This window comes from Melanotaenia boesemani, chromosome 12 (genome assembly GCF_017639745.1).
Source record: "Melanotaenia boesemani isolate fMelBoe1 chromosome 12, fMelBoe1.pri, whole genome shotgun sequence".
NCBI classification, from domain to species: domain Eukaryota; kingdom Metazoa; phylum Chordata; class Actinopteri; order Atheriniformes; family Melanotaeniidae; genus Melanotaenia; species Melanotaenia boesemani.
The window spans coordinates 11,936,105-11,953,883 of NC_055693.1; the positions used below are offsets into that span (position 1 = coordinate 11,936,105).

Consider the following 17,779-nt stretch of genomic DNA (forward strand, 5'->3'; position numbering starts at 1 on the left):
CACTTCAGAGCTCCTGTACCTGAAGAATTTTGCTCGACTCTGTCCCACAGAGACAATGTAGGAACTCAGGAGGAAATACCTCTGACTTCCTCTGCTACTGTTCTCAACATCCTACCTTTCTTCTCTTAGCCTCCCCACCCCTCTTCACTCTCAGCCCACCACACGCCTCTTTTCCTCACCCAACCCTTCTTGCTGTTTTGCTCACTGTTCATGTCTCCCCCCTTTTTTTTCCAGGCAGTAACCAAGAAAAAATTTGGGAGCAACGACTTCCGATCAGCGCTGGAGAATGGCGTGCTGTTGTGTGAGTAAGTACTCCGCTTTTCCCAGGCATCTCTCCTAAGCCACTCATTCATAAGGAATCCCTCTGCTCTCCTCTAGGTCTGCACTCTTACGTGTTACTGATATTTCCCAGGCAGACCCCCTGCCATCTCAGTTTGTTTGTTAGCCACCTAAAGTGACCCGAGTGACTCCAGACAGCACAATAGAGTCTGTGTTATGTAGTTATTTGGTGTTATCATTGTCAGATCTTCCCTATAATGTTTAGTTTGAGTGGTGTGATGTATTTTAAGAGGTGGTGTGTTGTCTGTTTGACAGATGTTACAGATCTGTGGGTTGGGCCGAGTGCCATCCTTACTTTTATTGAGAAGCCGTGTACTGAATGGTAAACTACCAGCTAAAGCCACAGTGAAGAGTCGCAGCATGCTGCTTTCTCATTAGCTTGAGTGCATCAAGAGATTTGATGAATTAGAGGAACAAATTTATCTGTGCAAGATTTGCTTATCCACTGAATCCCTTTGAGTGGTTGAGTTGTGGAGCTGTAGCTTTTTCTCACATCAGAGGTGTGTGTGTATGTGTATTAAGGATGAGTGTGTGGGTTAATTGCTAGATGGACACAGTTGTGTGATTTGCACATATCAGCAGGAGGCTGTAATTACCAGCAGCAGCAGATGCAGAATCTTCCAAACCTCTGCTGGCGTCTGCTCAAAGAAAAAGCTCTTCACTCTGCTGATTTGGGCCTGACTCCAGTGTTTACTTAATCTCAGAGGACAAAACAGTCGCTTTCATTCAATGTCCATGTTTTTTCAGCATTAGGAAGAGGAAGACAGATTAAATCACCTTCACCTAGAAACTCAGCCTTGGTTGCCATTGTGTTGTGGTTATCACAGCTTCTTGTTTGGAAAGGAATGTTTAGTGTCGGTCGCACACATGATTAAATCCTACTTAGCTTTAAGTGTATGTGTGTGTTATCTTATAAAGCTCTATTGTTTCACTGTTAAATGGCTAGCATGAACCCAAGTGCCCTTTACATTCTTTCTTTACATCTATTGTCAGCCCATCCCATCCACCTACAGCCTGCAGCTTTAAGACATTGTTGTACCTCATGTTGAACTTTTTATTTATTTTATGCTTTTCTTAGACAAAGGGTGATGTTGTTGCACTATATTATACATAGCAGATGTGGATATTTTACATCTAAAAGCAATTTATCAACTTGAAAAGTATCATCCAGTATCAGGTGTATTTATGTTTTGATAGTTTGACTTTGTTCAGCTTTGATTAGTTGAACAAACAATGGGTTTATCAGAAGTTAAATCAACAACTGTTGTTTTAATAGATAGTCTTTTCTTCAAGACAGAATGACAGATGTTTTAACTGTCTCAGCTTTTCATAATTGGGCTTTTTCATTTCCCTTTTTTCCAACCAGTTGGGTATCTTTTAGAATGTACAGTCAGAAAAAATCTAATAAGTTAAATTGTGTTTTTAAAAAGCTAAAATAAAGAATATCCAGAAAATGTTGCTACTTGGGCCAGCTCATCATTTCGTATTTTGCATAGCTACTGGTATCGCTGCTCTGCAGATTATACCCACCTGTCCTGATTATTCTGCCACATAACTATGATTTCAGCACAAATCCCAGCTTGTTTCTCTGAGAGATTCATGTGGATTGCCAAACACCAACTTCAACTAAATATCTCCAAGACTGAGTTACTTTTCTTCCCAATCATTCACTCCATCGGACACAGTAGCAATATCAGAAGCCTTCTTTCAAATATCCCCTCACAAAGCTTGTGGAGAACCAGGGTATGATTTTTTTTTTTTTACCGGTTTCCCTCTTTGTGTTGCACTTGTCATGCCACCTTGACCTTTACAATATAAGATAAACTGGGTTGTATCTGGCTCAGTGAGTCCCCCGGGAAGTCAGTGACACCACAAAAGATATGCCAGAACACAGTGGACCATCTGTTGTTTGATTAACTAGAATGGGCACATGTCATTCCTCATTAAGCTTCACAAGCTACAAACATAGACACAAATGATCAAGTAACTAATAACTGCCTGCAGAGTCACTGTGAGATCTGCTATCTTAACTAAGTCATTCATACAAGTTTATGCTTCTTAAACTGCTGCACTCTTCTGAGGAATGTTGTCTGCTATTGGCATCCTAATGCACAAAGCAGTCAGTGCAGATTGTTCTCATTTTTGGTTCCGTGATGAGGAGAACAAGCTATCAAATGCTTTTAGTGCATTTTTTGTCCCTCTGTACCTTCAGGAATATCTTAAAGATTTATGTCTTTTTAAGAACATATCTGCTAACACCCTAACCTGCTCTTTGTATAGTTGTACCTGCTTTACATGTAGCTACATGTCATTTAGAGTTATATTGATGTAACGCTGACTTCACAGACCTGAGTTTCTTACCGCAATGAAGCTTGAATATTGTTCCTGTCTTGAAAGCCGTTTTTGATAAAAGCAATGAAGCCCTTTGAATATCCCCCAAAATTCATCACCTTCTACCTAAAATCCATTACTGCTTTCCAAGCTTAGATGTGGTCATACAAGGTTTGCTTGAGGTTGTTTCAGTAGTAGAGGGCATGTTTTGGAAGCATTCAGCCCATTTTGTTTACAACATGTTGCAGCACTGGTGATTTACTAAACTGAAGCCAGGTGGCCATCATTAAACCGAGTCATAAACACACAACACCCAGACCTAACAACAAGTCTTATTCTTTCATAGTTTGACCCACTGCTTTCACTTACCTTCTCACATCTCCTGATGTTCTCCATCTCTTTTCTTTTTCTCACAGTCTGATCAACAAGATCAAGCCAGGTATCATTAAAAGAGTTAACAGGCTGCCAACACCTATTGCTGGACTGGTAAGTCGTCTTCTCTTTTTTAGTCAGCCTAACTGCAATTGCATTTCAAACCTGTCCTTACAGATATCTGCAAGAGCTCATCTTGGCTCGTATCACATTTGACACCTGTCGTTGCCTCTTTTTTTGCCATTTTTGGGCAACAGTTGTTGTAGAGTGTGTGTTAAAATGTGAGAAGAATCTGTTTGAGGTGCAGCTGAGCTGAATAGTGACAGGTTTGAGGTTTGGCGGCCAGTAAGAGGGAAGTTTTTGCCTCAGTGACTTGTCACTGCTAATTTCCATCCGCACTAAAAAGTTCATTGAACGAGGTGCTGCTTGAAAGAGTGCTGGCGGCATTTGAGCGCCTCCACAATATCATATCCTCTGTGCTTGAGGCTGCGTTCAGTCAAAACCCCATCAGACAAGAAGTCTTTGTGCCAGTATGATAATTGGATTTTTGATCGGGTGATGGGATGTCAGACAGAGGCAAAGTTCAAGGACTGGAAAAACCTGTTATTGAATTGGTGTAAGTCAGTGTTTTTAAACCTTTTTTAGACCTGGTAATGTCACCACAATTTGAGTATCTTTTGATTGAAGCTTTTTGAGTCACTCTGACTCTTGTAAAGATGATGTTTTGGGAGTGTCTCCAAACAAATTCTTGGGAAGGAGAGGTTTGAAAATCTACCTTAAATCCATCCCTCACAAAACTCTCTTTAGTGGGAGTAATTGAGTCCAGCTGTCTGGAGGAATTATAGGGAACCCTAACCCAAGCAGTCTTGTGTATGTGTTAGAGCACTGAACATGTTAGAGGGAATAATGACAAGTTGACAGCAAGATAAACACATGATAAACACGAAACACAAATTTCATACCTGTGTTATGCCATAATCCAAATATCCTGCCATTTGTTCTGCAATGTTTCTCATATATCTGGCTCAGCACCTGCTGAGGTAATGAGTATCTCCTCCATCAGTAGCACTTGTGTGGTATTTCCGAGACTTGGACACAAACTTAAAACTACCTGATCGTAAATTCTCCTGCAAATGTGAAGGCTTTTGGTTGGCTGGAGGCTATCAGTTACTGCCAACCACATGCAGAGAAGTGGAAGTATGTCCCAACAAACGTTATTCACTTTCACTCTGCAGCAAGAATAGCTTTTCTCCCAAAGTGGTCAAGTAGTCTTGCTCTTCCCATCTCTGTAAATAGCAATGAGTTTTGTCTTTAAGTGCTGGGATCAAGTGTTTGATATGAAGCGGTGTCATCCCAAAATGCAGTATAACATTTAGCAGGTATATTTGTGCATGTGTGTCATGTTACATATGCTTTGTCTTAATACATAGTATCCCGCATTACTGTTTCCTGTGGGAGAAGAACAAACTGGGAAACGTTGTTCCTTGAGTACAGAATCCAGAAAAGGGGAAGGAAAATGAGGTGGATGAAGAGCAAGAGGAAACTTTTAAGTGTTTTTTTTCACCCCTTAATGTAGTTTCAGTATGACTTAAATCTCTGCTGAATTAAAGGTTTTCTGTTAACATGCCCCATTAACATTCAGGTATGAAGATTTTCTACCATTATACTCATAAGTGTTGTTTTAGCTTTGCTTATCTGAAAGATTTTCAGTGTTCTAAATCGATACCAGCTTCCAGAAGAAAAATAATTCTGGTGAGAGATGGGGGCGGAATATAAATCTCTGGTTTTGCAGAATATTTAGCAACATTGGCTCCAGACCCAGACCAGTTCTTTGGTTTCAATTGTGTCCAAGAGTTTTTTTTTCTTATGTCAGCACACTTCTCTGCCTGTTGCAGAGCTGTGGGTTTGGTTCATGGCACCCTAGCTTGGGTCTGGTTCTGCTTTTAGTGGTGCTGGGCAGGTCCAGTCTCCATCAGCCTCTGCCCACTATAAATATGCAGTAATTGGTATGGAGCTGCATACACTAACTCCTCTGTGAGTTGAAGTACCAAGGGGAGGAGATAAACAAGCAGTTTTCAATGGCCCTGAGGGTGTCTTTACTCGTCTAAATGTCTGTGTAATCATCTGTGCAGCGACAGGCATTTGACCGTGTTTTGTTACAGTGTTTATGTTGTATGGGTGCATGTTATGACTGGATCTGACTTATGGGACACTAAGACCATTTATTGAGCCTGTTTGAGGAGAGGCCTCATTTCATGTATTCCATCTCCACTTGGTTTATTGTCACAAGATTCAATAATATGTAGCCTGATATTTTAACCATAGCTTTGCTTGTTCTTTGAGTCACTGCAAGGGGTCACATGAGGGTAACTGTAGAGTTTGCCCATCACAGACAATAAATGCTATGAAAGAAATAATGACTACAGTGTGATCAAATACGGATGAATGACTTTAATACTTACATCAGATTTACCTTAAGAGGCCTATCTTTCTATTTTGTGGTGTGAAGTACTTTAATCAGGGTCCTCAAGTCTGCATGGGAGGATTAGAGGCTGCTGGATGGGTACAGCATATTTAGCAGGATTATATGCAGGCACAAGTCAGCATAACATTCCTTTAACATCATTATCTCTGCAAGCTCTGGGACTGACTGTAAGGGGGGAGGGGGGGAGGGGGTAATGCTCTTTGTGGTCAAATGCCATTCATGCCTAATGATATTAATTATAATTTTTTTGTGTGTGTGTCATACCAAGGCCAAAAATGGGCGATCATAAGATTTTCATTGAAATCCAAACAATGAAATTAAGTTGTGAAGATGTTATGTTTAAACAAAATTGGTCACCAGAGCCCTGGTATAACCTGGACGGGTCACCTGTACATTACAGAGCTAACACGGAGACAAACAGCCTGCATGCTTACACTCACTCCTCGGGTCAGTTCAGAATTGCCAATCAAGTTTTTCAAATTGTTAAATCTTTTGGAGAATAGACACAGGCAATATATTACACATAATGAAACAGAAACAAGAGAGGGAATTAGAATTTTGTTCCATTAATATTTCAAGAAGTCTGACTGCATAGCTCCACCAAGGCTAAATAAACATTTCCTGGATCCAGATCCATGTGAACACATCAATTCAAACTGGTCTGCAGGGATGACGGCAATCAGAGTTCAATTTGGAGAATGGCGGATGATTTCTGAACCTGAAGCTAAAAGTTTTTCAAAAAGGGGGTTGAGAGGAGCAAATCTTCACCAGCAAACCTCAATTTTTATATTTGTAACATTACACATTATAACTTCATTAGACAGTTGTTTTCTGTCACTATTTTATCAACTGAAGAAAACCTGTTTTGCATCCCATCATTGCATGAGAGGTGGCTGCCCAGTGTATCCTGCTGCTGACTCACATTTCCTAATGTTCTTTTTTCAAATGACCCACTATGACAAACAAAAAAATAGTGAAAGTCTGGAAAAGCACAAATGCCATATGCTAAATAATTTTAGATTTGTCATGCCTTATATGTTTGGTGCACTATGAAATAAAATATTACAAAGGACACCATGAACTGACCACCAGAATCTTGTAATCAAAGAACAAAAGGAAACCATTTAGCTGCTTTATTATAATTATTATTATTATTATTATTGTTATTATTATTATTATTATTGCAACCGGTCTTCTCAGTTTCCCAACACTTATTGCTGGTAAATGTAGAGGTGATGCAACATGGAGGTGATAAACCTGTTTCCGTCCTAAAGCACATTTTGAAAAGGGGGGCTGAAAGCTGTTCTGACATGTAATGCATAGTTTTTCTTTCTTTTTTAAAAATTCAAGTTTGAATTATTGTTTAGGATTGCATCCTTTTTATTATTATTTCAGTTTAACTCAGAGTTCCATAGTTTTGTAGTTGGGGTTATTACAAATTGTGATGAGAGCTATATTGGCTACCTTCATTATTTTAACGGTGTCATCTCTATTGACATTAAAAGTTTAGGCAGATATCATGCAAATTTTGGATAAAACACCAATGAGCATGTTGTGGTTCATCACTGCAGAATTTAACAAGACCCTAATAATTCTCTTAACCTTTACCAAAATTTCCTTCAGTCTTGTAAAAGTTGCTCATTATGAGCAGATTTTCTGTTGCAAAGCCAGATGTTTTGGTGGAAAACAAATGGAAACATGTTGCTTGTGAGCACTTTTCGTATCCGCATTCTGCCAAATATATTTCCACATTATGGTAAGAAAGAAAACAAAATTATGGTCAAAATATGTTTCCTTCAGACCAATGACTAGAGGTTAAAGTGTCTAACTCAAATATGTGTTTAACATTTACTGTAAAGTATTCAGCGTTAAACTGCTTCTACAAAGTTTAACATTTCTGTTCTGTTCTTTAAGTGAACATGCTGGTGAGGCAAATTAACCAAAATGTCATGTGTACTCAATATCTGACTGCATACATGCTGAACTTACTGAATGACAGTCATACATTTTGTGTCAGACATGTACACATGAGAACAATGCTGTGAGGACAAAGAGTCTGAGAAAACTGAGTCAATCAGTAAAATGTCATCACTTGTTCTATTAAGACAATAAAGAGGAGAAAATCTTTATTGATCTCACTGCTGTTTTATAATACATTAAGGACACCAAAGTAGCTTCTGTACAGCAGGTTTTGTGGAGGTACGGTGACCTAGAACCTTAAGTGCAGCTAAAGGACAAACAAAGCTGTCAGCAAGGGATTGAGAGGTCAGCTCCCTTTTACCATTTGCTAATAAGCATGTTTGCCATTTAAATATAGAAATGTCTACCCCTTAATTATTCCAGCCCATGCTGAAACCATGCATGATTGCATGAAAACCCTTTTAAGCAGCGGTGTCCCAGTGGGAAGTGGAGCTTTGCAAACAAGGTCAGGATTACAACTGGAAAAATCATCGAACCAAAAGAGGAATGTTTTAATTGTAAAACAGCTTTGTACGTTTTATAAAGCGAAATGTATTTATTCTGCATCACACTCGCACATCTGTGTAACTCATGTGCGCAGATATAAACTTTATGCAATGTAAAATAATTGAAAGGGTGTTGGAAGAGAAACTGTCCCTCCACTCCCATTTTTCTCTTTGAGCTGCTTCAGGGAAATACTTGTCAGTTTCTGTCACCCAACCTCATGTTTCATAGCAACCAAATGTCTCCAAAATAATCCGCCACCCCACAGATTCCACAGGTATTCTCGAGTAAAAGGCTTGGCAGGGAGTGGAGGGCACAGTTTCAGTATGAGAAAAAGACGACAGCAGCAGCAGGCAGTGTGCTCCCTGTGTGCGTCACTTTTGCACTTGCATGGCCGGTTGGGTGGGACTCTGATGTCATTCTTCCTGGTTTAGTTTTGTCCCAACCCTAACCCGACCCACAGGTGGTTGTGCTTGTGTCACTCAGCTCCTGTCATTCAGCCTCTTACCTCTCCCCTCCCCTCCTCTCCTACATGTGTGTTTGTGTGTGTTCTGCTCTGGGTCGCTTCTTATTTGCTGCACACATGCTCCTCCCTGTCCGCTTCTGTTCCCTAGTGACATGAACTTTGGAAGCAATCAGTTGTATGCTGCGTCCCTGCCAGAGAATTCTTAAGTGATTATTCTTCGTCTCTGAAGGTGGACAGCCCTCATCCCTGCTTTGTTCTTTTATCCAGGACAATCTTAACGTCTTCCTCAAGGCCTGTGGGAAGCTGGGACTAAAGGAAGCACAGCTCTTTCACCCGGGAGATCTTCAAGACTTGTCTACAAGAGTTACAGTCAAGTAAGTTCTGATTTTGTGAGCCTTGTAAAAATGGTACATATAAACTTTGATGCCCTTTCCTACTATTCAGAGTCCAGATCCTGTTACATTTTGACTCTGCTTTGACTGGACCACCTCTCCATCTTTCATGCCTCTTCTAATATTCACATAAAAGTTGAAACTTCAAACCCTCCACACTGTACAGTAGTGTAGAACACATGTCCTCCATGTGAGGATGACTCAAGCTGTCGTTAAAAAAGGTCAGTGCTATTTTCAGTGTGCATGTTCTCCTCTAGTGTACATCTGCTGAAACACAGTGTTATGTTCTTTAAAATACAATGGTTGGAATGACAGGTGAGAACTTGCAAAGCAGTCGACTAATGATGTAGCTTAGAAATTTCACTTACAGATGCAGGTTGTGCATTTTTAAAGAAGCACTTTTGAGTTTTAATAGGAAGAAGTCGTTTTTGAGTTCATGACGCTACCCTTGTGCTTATAACGTTTTACAGTTTTGGACAGTGTGTTTGTTTCGGTCGCATAACCGAAGAGGCATGCTGAACAACCTGTTCCGTTTTCACAGCTTCTGGAGGCAAAGCTCTGTAAACAGTCTATCCACTTTGTTGCTGAACAGCATTGTACTGTGCAAGCATAAAATTGCTGTAGCAGCACCTGCTTGTTGTCAGACTTTACCGTTCACCTGGCAAAATATTTTTCTGTACTACACACCACTGCTGCTCTTTTATTGTCTCACCTAATGTGCTCACATAATTGTGCAGTTAGAAGTATTCCTTAAGACTCCTCAGAACATTTTTTTCCCATGATCCACCCTAGACTTTCCTTCTTCATCACCTCTGATAACCTGCTGATACCACATTCTTCACACAGGCATGGTCATCCTCACAGAGGCAAATATAATGTACATTAACCCCAATCTGGTCTTTATATATATATATAAAAAAAAGAACTGCCAACCTTTAATGAAGACACACCCACTGCCCACAGCAGATGATAATGTGCCTCAGGTTATCATTCACTAAATGTCTGATTCATTCTCATAAATCTAAGATAACAATCGTATGCCCTTTGTATAACAGACAACCCCTCTCTTGTGCAACCCTTCCTGAGGATATTGACAATAAACTGTTCCTCATTTTTATGACAACCAACTGAAATTACCTAATATATTATCTATATTTTGTGTATTTTGTTGAGCAGCTTTTTGCCATCATGTCCATCCACATTTGGGTTCTGCTCAGACTGCTCCCGCTGTCCTATTTTTAGCACCTGGGGTCACTTTGACAAGCTGGATTGATTGGAATGGTATCAGGACTCAGCAGTAAAGGAGCTTTAAATAGTTTGTGGTCTCCTATCAGTACGTTCTCCTCTTGCATGTGGTGTTTAGAGTACACCCATGCTTGTTTGTTTATGAGATTCAAAGTTGTGATTGTAGTAAACATTTCTGAATGTGTTTTTGTCACTGTATCTCATACTGGAACATGTTCAACGTTGATGTCGGACACTAACATGTTCAGCAGCTTCTTTCAGTCTTTGATTTATGTGTGACTCTTGATAACAGCATACCCAGTCTTGTCTGTAGCAGACAGAAGATAACATATTTCTGTCCCTCGGCTCAATTGTGTAGTTCTCCAGCTGCAGTTTTGTACTCCTGCAGAGAGTAACATGAGTAGAACATCCCAAACAAGGCAGCAGACGTGCAGCCAGTGGCTTTATTACACTGTAGCTTATCAGAGTCTAGGCAAATGAACCTGAGAGAGAGAGAAAGTTGTCTATCAGCTGTCTTTGGCCCTGGTGTTTGTCCAACCTCCACTCCCTTAAACCCAGTCTGACAGGTGCTTTGCTCAGCTTTGCTGTTCACTGTTTCAGCAGGATGGTAGGCTGTTGCTTTAGGTTGCTTTTCACAAGTGATCTATACCCTTTAGTATAAGTCAACCATCTCATCTGCTTTTTGTTTTTATTTTTATACAATGCTCATTTCAATCATATATCTCTAACTTTTCTGAGTGTTTATTTCCTAAATAGTCTTGTAGCTGTACATCAACTTTCTTGTGGGTGAGACAGATCAAAAAGTTGCTTGGTTGATGTTTAAAATTAATCCAATCAAGTGATTTATTAATACTCAGTAACCATTACAATCATCTAGTCTCCAAGGTTGAAAATAATGTAAGCTTCCAAAGTTTCAAATGTTAATAAGCTGGACTATTATCAAACAAAACAAACAACCTGGGCTATATGAAAGGTAATTTTTTGCTTTCTGACTTATTTTTCAGCTAATCAACTGGAAATGAAGTGATAGTGGACACGTTAGTCACAAAACAGTATTTGCAGCCTTGTTTTTCTAGAAACTGATTCAGCAGTATTAAAGGGCCTAGAAATCCTCTTTGACTTGGGATTGATTGGTCTTGCTTAGCTGTGGGCAAGGCTCATGTCCTCTGATATGAATCTGGAGTTAGATATTGACTAATGCAATATGTGCTGAGAGCACAAGTTAATTCATACTCCACTGTTACGACAGCCATAAACGCTTATTCCATGTCTTTTCTGACCTTTGAGCCATTGAGTTGTTGTGGTATTGGCCTCGCCACCTCTTTCAGTGTGGATTTGCATTGTGTCCTGCAACCTTTGCTCTGACAAACACTTTTTTATCAGTCACAAACGCATTCAATATCAAAACTATATTATATCAAGACAAAGTGTTGTGATAGAGCAACTGACTGATAAGAGCAGTGTGCTGGTGAGTTCAGCATTCTCCACATAACGAACTCTAACCAAGCAAGTTTTACTCTTCTGGGTCAAATACTGGCCATGTTGGATCTGATTCATCAATGGAGACAATGATTCACAACTAATTTTAACTAACTCTGCCTCTTTCTAATGGCTGCACAGGAAATGACACCATTCAAGTGCTGCAGATGAGTCACTACATCTAAAAGGAGTTTCCAACATCACCCACCTCTTTTAGATCCCTAGTTGTATTTAAGAATTAATCTTAAAACTAGGATCATAACTATCAGCTGACATGAATGGAAAGTCTAGAAAATGTTAGATTTTGCCTATACTCAACGTCACCTGAATACCTAACACCTGATTTCTGTAAATGCTTGAACAAGTAGTGTTGCAACTGAGTTAAATATTAAAGGATACATATAATAAATGCATAGATAATACACTGTACTGGTATAGCTGCTAAGTAAATCTCTAACCAGCTGTATATCCTATATCATAAGAGGAACTACAGTATATCTGATGGGACAGTTAAGGTTTTTTGTACTGTAGAACTTGCCATACAGAACAAGTAATAAGCTGTGCTGGAATGCCACTAACCCACAGTGACTTCATCTCATCCCAATGAAAATGTGTTGTGTAGAGACTTTAAGTTCACAATTTGAATTCCACATGTGCAAATGTACTGTTTTGTTATTCTTATCAGAGGATGAGTTTAGCCACACTAAACATGAGTTTATCAGAAACAGATTTTAAAGCTCAACTGTATGCTACTTGCTCTGTACCAAATAGCAAGAAGGCACAGTTTATACTTGTCTGATAAATACTGTAGATCAGTTACCTCCTACAAATGCTGATATTTCTCTGAGGAGGTGGTAGAGACCAAAACACTGAGCAAAGCAAGAGTGAATCTTTGATCTGTAATTATCAGTCAAACACAAACACAAGGATATAAATAAAATTTTTGAACTCTTCTCAATATACACCATAAACGAAATGGATATACAAATCAGTTGTCTCAAATGAACTACCATTTTTAACACCTCCAGTCTTACAATTGATCATCAATACTTATTTATTTCTAGAATTTACTTGAAAATTTGTGACATATTACATAAATGTGATAACTGATTGAGCTGGAGGCTTATTCATTCATTGGGCAATGCTAGTACTAGCTTACTCTTGACTACATCACTGGAAGAAAACATAAAATATGCATTGTAAATATTATAGTTAATACAAAATCTGTCCAAAGTGTATTAGAATTTCATGAAGTGGAATACACGGTATAAATGGAATAACTGAAGGAGCAGAAAGCTTGCCAAGTCATCAGGTAATGCAGTTCAAGCTTACTCTTGAAACACAAAAATGCATTGTAAATATTATATTTAAGACTCAGCTAGTATTGTTTTTAAAAAAGTGCATCACAGTTTAAAACAGCGAATTAAAAATATTTCTTGCCAAAAAAATGATATAGTCTCTTAAAGGTCTGTTATTGTAATTAAGAACAACTGATTTCACCAACAAACAGCTAAATCATGTGTGAGTAATGCATTTTTCTATGAGCAACAATACTGTAATGCGTCAAAATAATTAGCTTGTGGCCTAAGTTTAACTGTCAATGAAACTCCTGACTCGTCTTCCCTCTGTATTTTTTTTATTTTTTTTTTTATTTTAATTGGCTGTCTAATTATGTTATTACTCCCACCAGCTCCCTGATCAGAATTACGCAAATGACAGCATAATGTCCAGCAGGGAAAAAAAAGAAATCATAATTTAGTAATTTAGTTATGTCAAGAGCAGACTGAATTGAAGTCTGCTGCCTGAAATGTTTTTGACTCAGCCATTTCCGCATTATACGAATTAAAGTCCACTGTTTAGTGTCATCTGTTACAGTAAATGGCTTAAAAGGTCAGAACTGAAACCTGGTCTGCCTCCCTACACGAGCTGCTGTGTTCTTCTCATTGAACCGTAAAGCAGCCACACCATTTTGCATTTCTACTAACAGATTAACACATGGGAAATACTGAAGCACCTCTGCATTGGCTTTGCATTTAAAATTCAGTGGCTAAGTATTTTTATAGAGTCTAAAAGACAATATATGCAGACTCTATATAATGTCTGATCTTATGGCTGATTACCCCAAAAGCCTGTAGCTGCATGTATATTTTGTTTATGTACTTGTACTTTTGTACTTTTTTGATAGCAGGGCTTTTTCTTGTAATGGACATTGTTTACATCAATATAAACATTTCTGATGTAGTTCTAAGGAGCATAAAGGTCCAGTTTCTTCCTGATGACCTCCAGTGACATAACAAATCCCCCACAGAGATGGGTCCAAAGTCTCATTCTTTTCCACTGTTTGATTAAGCAAATAATTGACAAGGTCTGACAGTTCTCAAAACCAAAAAAGGAAACTGCACATGATCTGCAGTTACTCTTTTTTTTATTGTCCTTTAAAAAAATTGCTAAGAACTCCTTTTAGACAATAGATGAGGAGTGGCTGTGTGGTGTGATTGTATGATTTGGATTATGCAATAGCATCTCTGGCTGCAGATCAAACTAAATGTTTAAACTACCTGAAGGAATTTATTGTTTTCCCACACAATTTTTTTTTTAAGTTTCACATCTTCTGAGAATTTATCCAGCTCCAAAATAAATGTACCATAATATGTGTGTTTTGTTGTTTTTAAGGGGTTTAGAATTGATTATGACAAGTTTTGGTGAAGGCCACAAATTCATTACCTTGCGTGTTAGCATTATCAGGCGTGGTTCTCATTGCTGGTCCAGCTACAGTTTCATGGTTTTATATGTATATGGCACTGCCATTATATTGTGGGCAGATGCTGAACGACCAATACTAGCTGTACAAGAGCCACACAAGGGTTATGTTTGTGCTTTGTAGCTAACTGGAGAAAGAAATGCCAGCCTCACCCTGTTTCCTTGCTCACAGAGGCTGTAGTGTCTATCATTGTGTGCACAACACAATAATGTCCAACATCATCTAAGCCACAGATGATTCCCCTGCTCAGACTGCGCCTAAGATCTTCAGAACGGCTGAGATTGCCTAGAGGCCTTTTTAAATACCAAGAGTTTTATGAGTGGAGAAAAACAAAGTACAGATGAAGATTGATAATGTGATGATCGTGACAGAGCAAAAGATCGTCATTACAAAGGTACGCTTCTGATTGTCTGTGCACACCCATTAATTTAAGGCTTTGGTAGTGGGTTCTTTTTGATGTTATTGTGTTGAAGAGGTTCAGCAGGTTTATTCGCTGTAGACTCAACATGTAGTATTCACCTGCAGATTTATAACCTCACTGTGGCTCTTAACATTATTTCACTAGTTACACGACAAGGAAGAGATTCAGACAGATCATTTACATTGGTCTGTTAGGAAGTTATTTGTCTAAAATTTGAATTGTGCCTTATGTTCACTTGGTGTAAGTTCATGCTCACTTGTTTGTATTTGCTTTCTTCCGTGGTTGCTTTATTCAGTAAAGTTCAGCATTACTTTTCTTTTGACAAAACTTTAACTCTTCAGAATTGAATCGAATTAATTAAGTTGTGTTTATCTTTGTATAATTGTACAAATGTGTAACTTAGCAGCTTGTTTTCTGATATTTCCCATGATTGTACTTTTTTTTTTTTTTATAAAGAACTGACTTGGTTGTGTCTCACTTTTTGACCTCATCAGAAGTGCAGTGGTGTGAAAGTCTGTTAAATCATGCAGTGCTTTTGCCTGAGGCTTGACATGAATTGCTTGTGGAAATGAACGCCTCCAATATAAATGTCAACCTAGACTCTTTCCTATCGAGCTTTGTTTACTTACTGTATGGCATGCACAGTATTGTCTAATCAGCCATTTTGAAAACTTTGCACGGCTTATTGAAATTCTTTAATAGGTTTTTGGTCTGCAAGTTGAGAAATTTATGAGGTAGAATGACTTGAAAGGTTTTACGAACTCACAAGATGACATTTTATTCATGACATCTATTTGAATTTGAAATTGGAAATGCACGTCAAAGCAGTTTTTTAGTTCTTTGGTTACTTGTCTGTGTGAAACTGATAACACTGTTTCAGAGAATCTGTTTTTAAATTGTACATTTTGTACAAATCTTGTGTGTGTCAGACTCCAGAGATGATTGTGCTCTATCATATGAGTACTCAGCTGATTCTAAAAGACTACAGCAAGTCCTGAGGCACTACAGGCCTGAAATAAGCCCTTTTTTTTTTACACATTTCTCCTCTCTTAAAATGTTCCCATTACTCATAGATGAGTGCATTCTGGTAGTTTTTGTTTGTAACTCTTTTATTTTATGTATTTATTTTTTTTGGACCTGCTACCACTATAATCTAAGACTTTGTTAATGTCTTCCAAGCCATTCCTTTCTTCATTGGACTCATAAATTCATGCCATGCCAAACTGGAAAACATCCACTTCAGTTTTCACTGTTGGAGAGTTAGCATGTTGGAAACTCATGGTGTGAGATGACGCATGTTGGTGGGAAAACTGATCTGCTTCCCATCCAGTCCAAATGCTGCCAGTGGTAGAAGTTGTTCTCAGATCCGTTACACAGGTTTTAGTACAGCTCAGCACTTTAGCATGTGTACAGCAACAACAGTTGTCAACAACAATTATTTCTCTGGTATGTGTTACTTTAAAACTAATACTACTAGTTCATCAATGTGTGAATGTTTGCCTGATGGAGAAAAAGAACTGTATTGCCTGTAAGGCTTTCGACTAAGAAGTTCTGTATGAGTGTGTACGGATGTGGCTTGTAATGCAACGGTGCTTTGAGTGGTCAACAAGACTAGAAAACCACTACAGTATATAAATACAGTCCTTTTACCATTTCTCACCACATATTTTCAGCCTCAGCAAGAAAGCAAAAAAGCTCCAGAAAGCCACTGCATAGCAGACAGAAACTGTTGCCAACCACTTGGCAATTTGCACCTTGAGACAGATATTCCCTCCAGGATTTGGCAGAGCTAAAACAAACTGAGCAGTGGTAGATGTTAACATGCAGGAGTTGTATTCAACTGGTGGTAAAAAGACACAGCTCTAAATGAATTGTGCTGCTTGTCAATGATGAATTTCTAAGTATAGTTTAAATAAAGTTCTTTGCTTGTTCTCATAATTGTTTTGGTAAATCTTTGTACATTATTGTACAAATTCCTTGTGCAGTTCAAAGTTGTGTGTAAGTTAAAGTTAATTTAAAGTTAAAGTGAAGCTCTGACATATTCAATGGAGAGGCTGATCTCAGTTGCTTGGGAAAGTTGGGGCACCCCTGGTGAAAATTTCTGTTATTATGATTAAGTGATTACCTTATTTCAGTAAAAGAAAAAAAATGCATTTGTCACAATTACTGTTTGAAAATAAAAAAAAAGGAAAAAATGTTAAGGTGAAGGTTTGTCCGCTTGCCATGGTCAGTAATGCCCTCTTTGACACGTATGACAGCTTGTAAATCTTTTTCATAGCCTGCTAAGAATATTCCAATAAACTTTGGAGGTATTTCTGACATGAAAAAGAATTCCAGGTCTGTAAAAATTAGTCATGCAAGGATTTCTCTGTTGAGGTCTGGCTATTATATTCACTGACTGTAAGACGATCCCAAAACAAGTTTTAGCCACTCTGCATGACGATGTTTATGACAGGTGTTTCTTCATAAATATTGCCGCCAATAAGTTTTGTTAAATGTTAATTTGCAAACTTTTGAGACTGAATTTTGTACCTGGAAAGCAGGAAATGTTTTCTTCTGATGATTCTTACATAAAGTTATATTTGTGCAGGTTGTGGCTGCACATTGGAAAAGTCCAGCACCACTCCACAGTCTTTATGAAGATGTTGTGAACCAATGATGAGTTATCTTTGAAAGTGTCTTTGCTTTCCAATTTTCAACTTTACTTCAATGTTCTTGATGATGCTCATTTCTCTGTAGGATTATTAAATAAGGAGACGACTCTCTGAAAACCCTCCGTCTCCAGGTCTAAAGTCTGAAGATATAAAACATAAATTTCAATGTTTCAAGGTGTAAATGTCCCCATTCCCCATTAAAAGCTTATCAGATGAGAGGTGAAATATCCTCAAGAGCAAATAAGGAAGTCCATCTTTTTAAGAATCACCATGACCTATGTAACTGAGAAGCTACACAAACAGCAAAAGCTAAGAAATCTTATTGAATTCTCCTGATTTTCATGCATCAGTTATTTGAGTTTTCAGGGTGC

At 38.4% G+C, this 17,779-nt stretch overlaps 1 protein-coding gene across 11 annotated transcripts in view; it reads left to right on the forward strand.

Moving 5' to 3' along the window:
- Positions 1-17,779, forward strand: part of lmo7a (LIM domain 7a) — a 51,745-nt gene that overhangs the window by 8,791 nt on the left and 25,175 nt on the right. For all 11 annotated transcript variants that reach the window (XM_042000885.1, XM_042000884.1, XM_042000877.1 and 8 more), the window contains 3 exons: positions 235-305; positions 3,087-3,156; positions 8,724-8,830. In XM_042000885.1, coding sequence (XP_041856819.1) covers positions 235-305; positions 3,087-3,156; positions 8,724-8,830 — 248 coding nt within the window. The remainder of the gene's footprint in view (positions 1-234; positions 306-3,086; positions 3,157-8,723; positions 8,831-17,779) is intronic.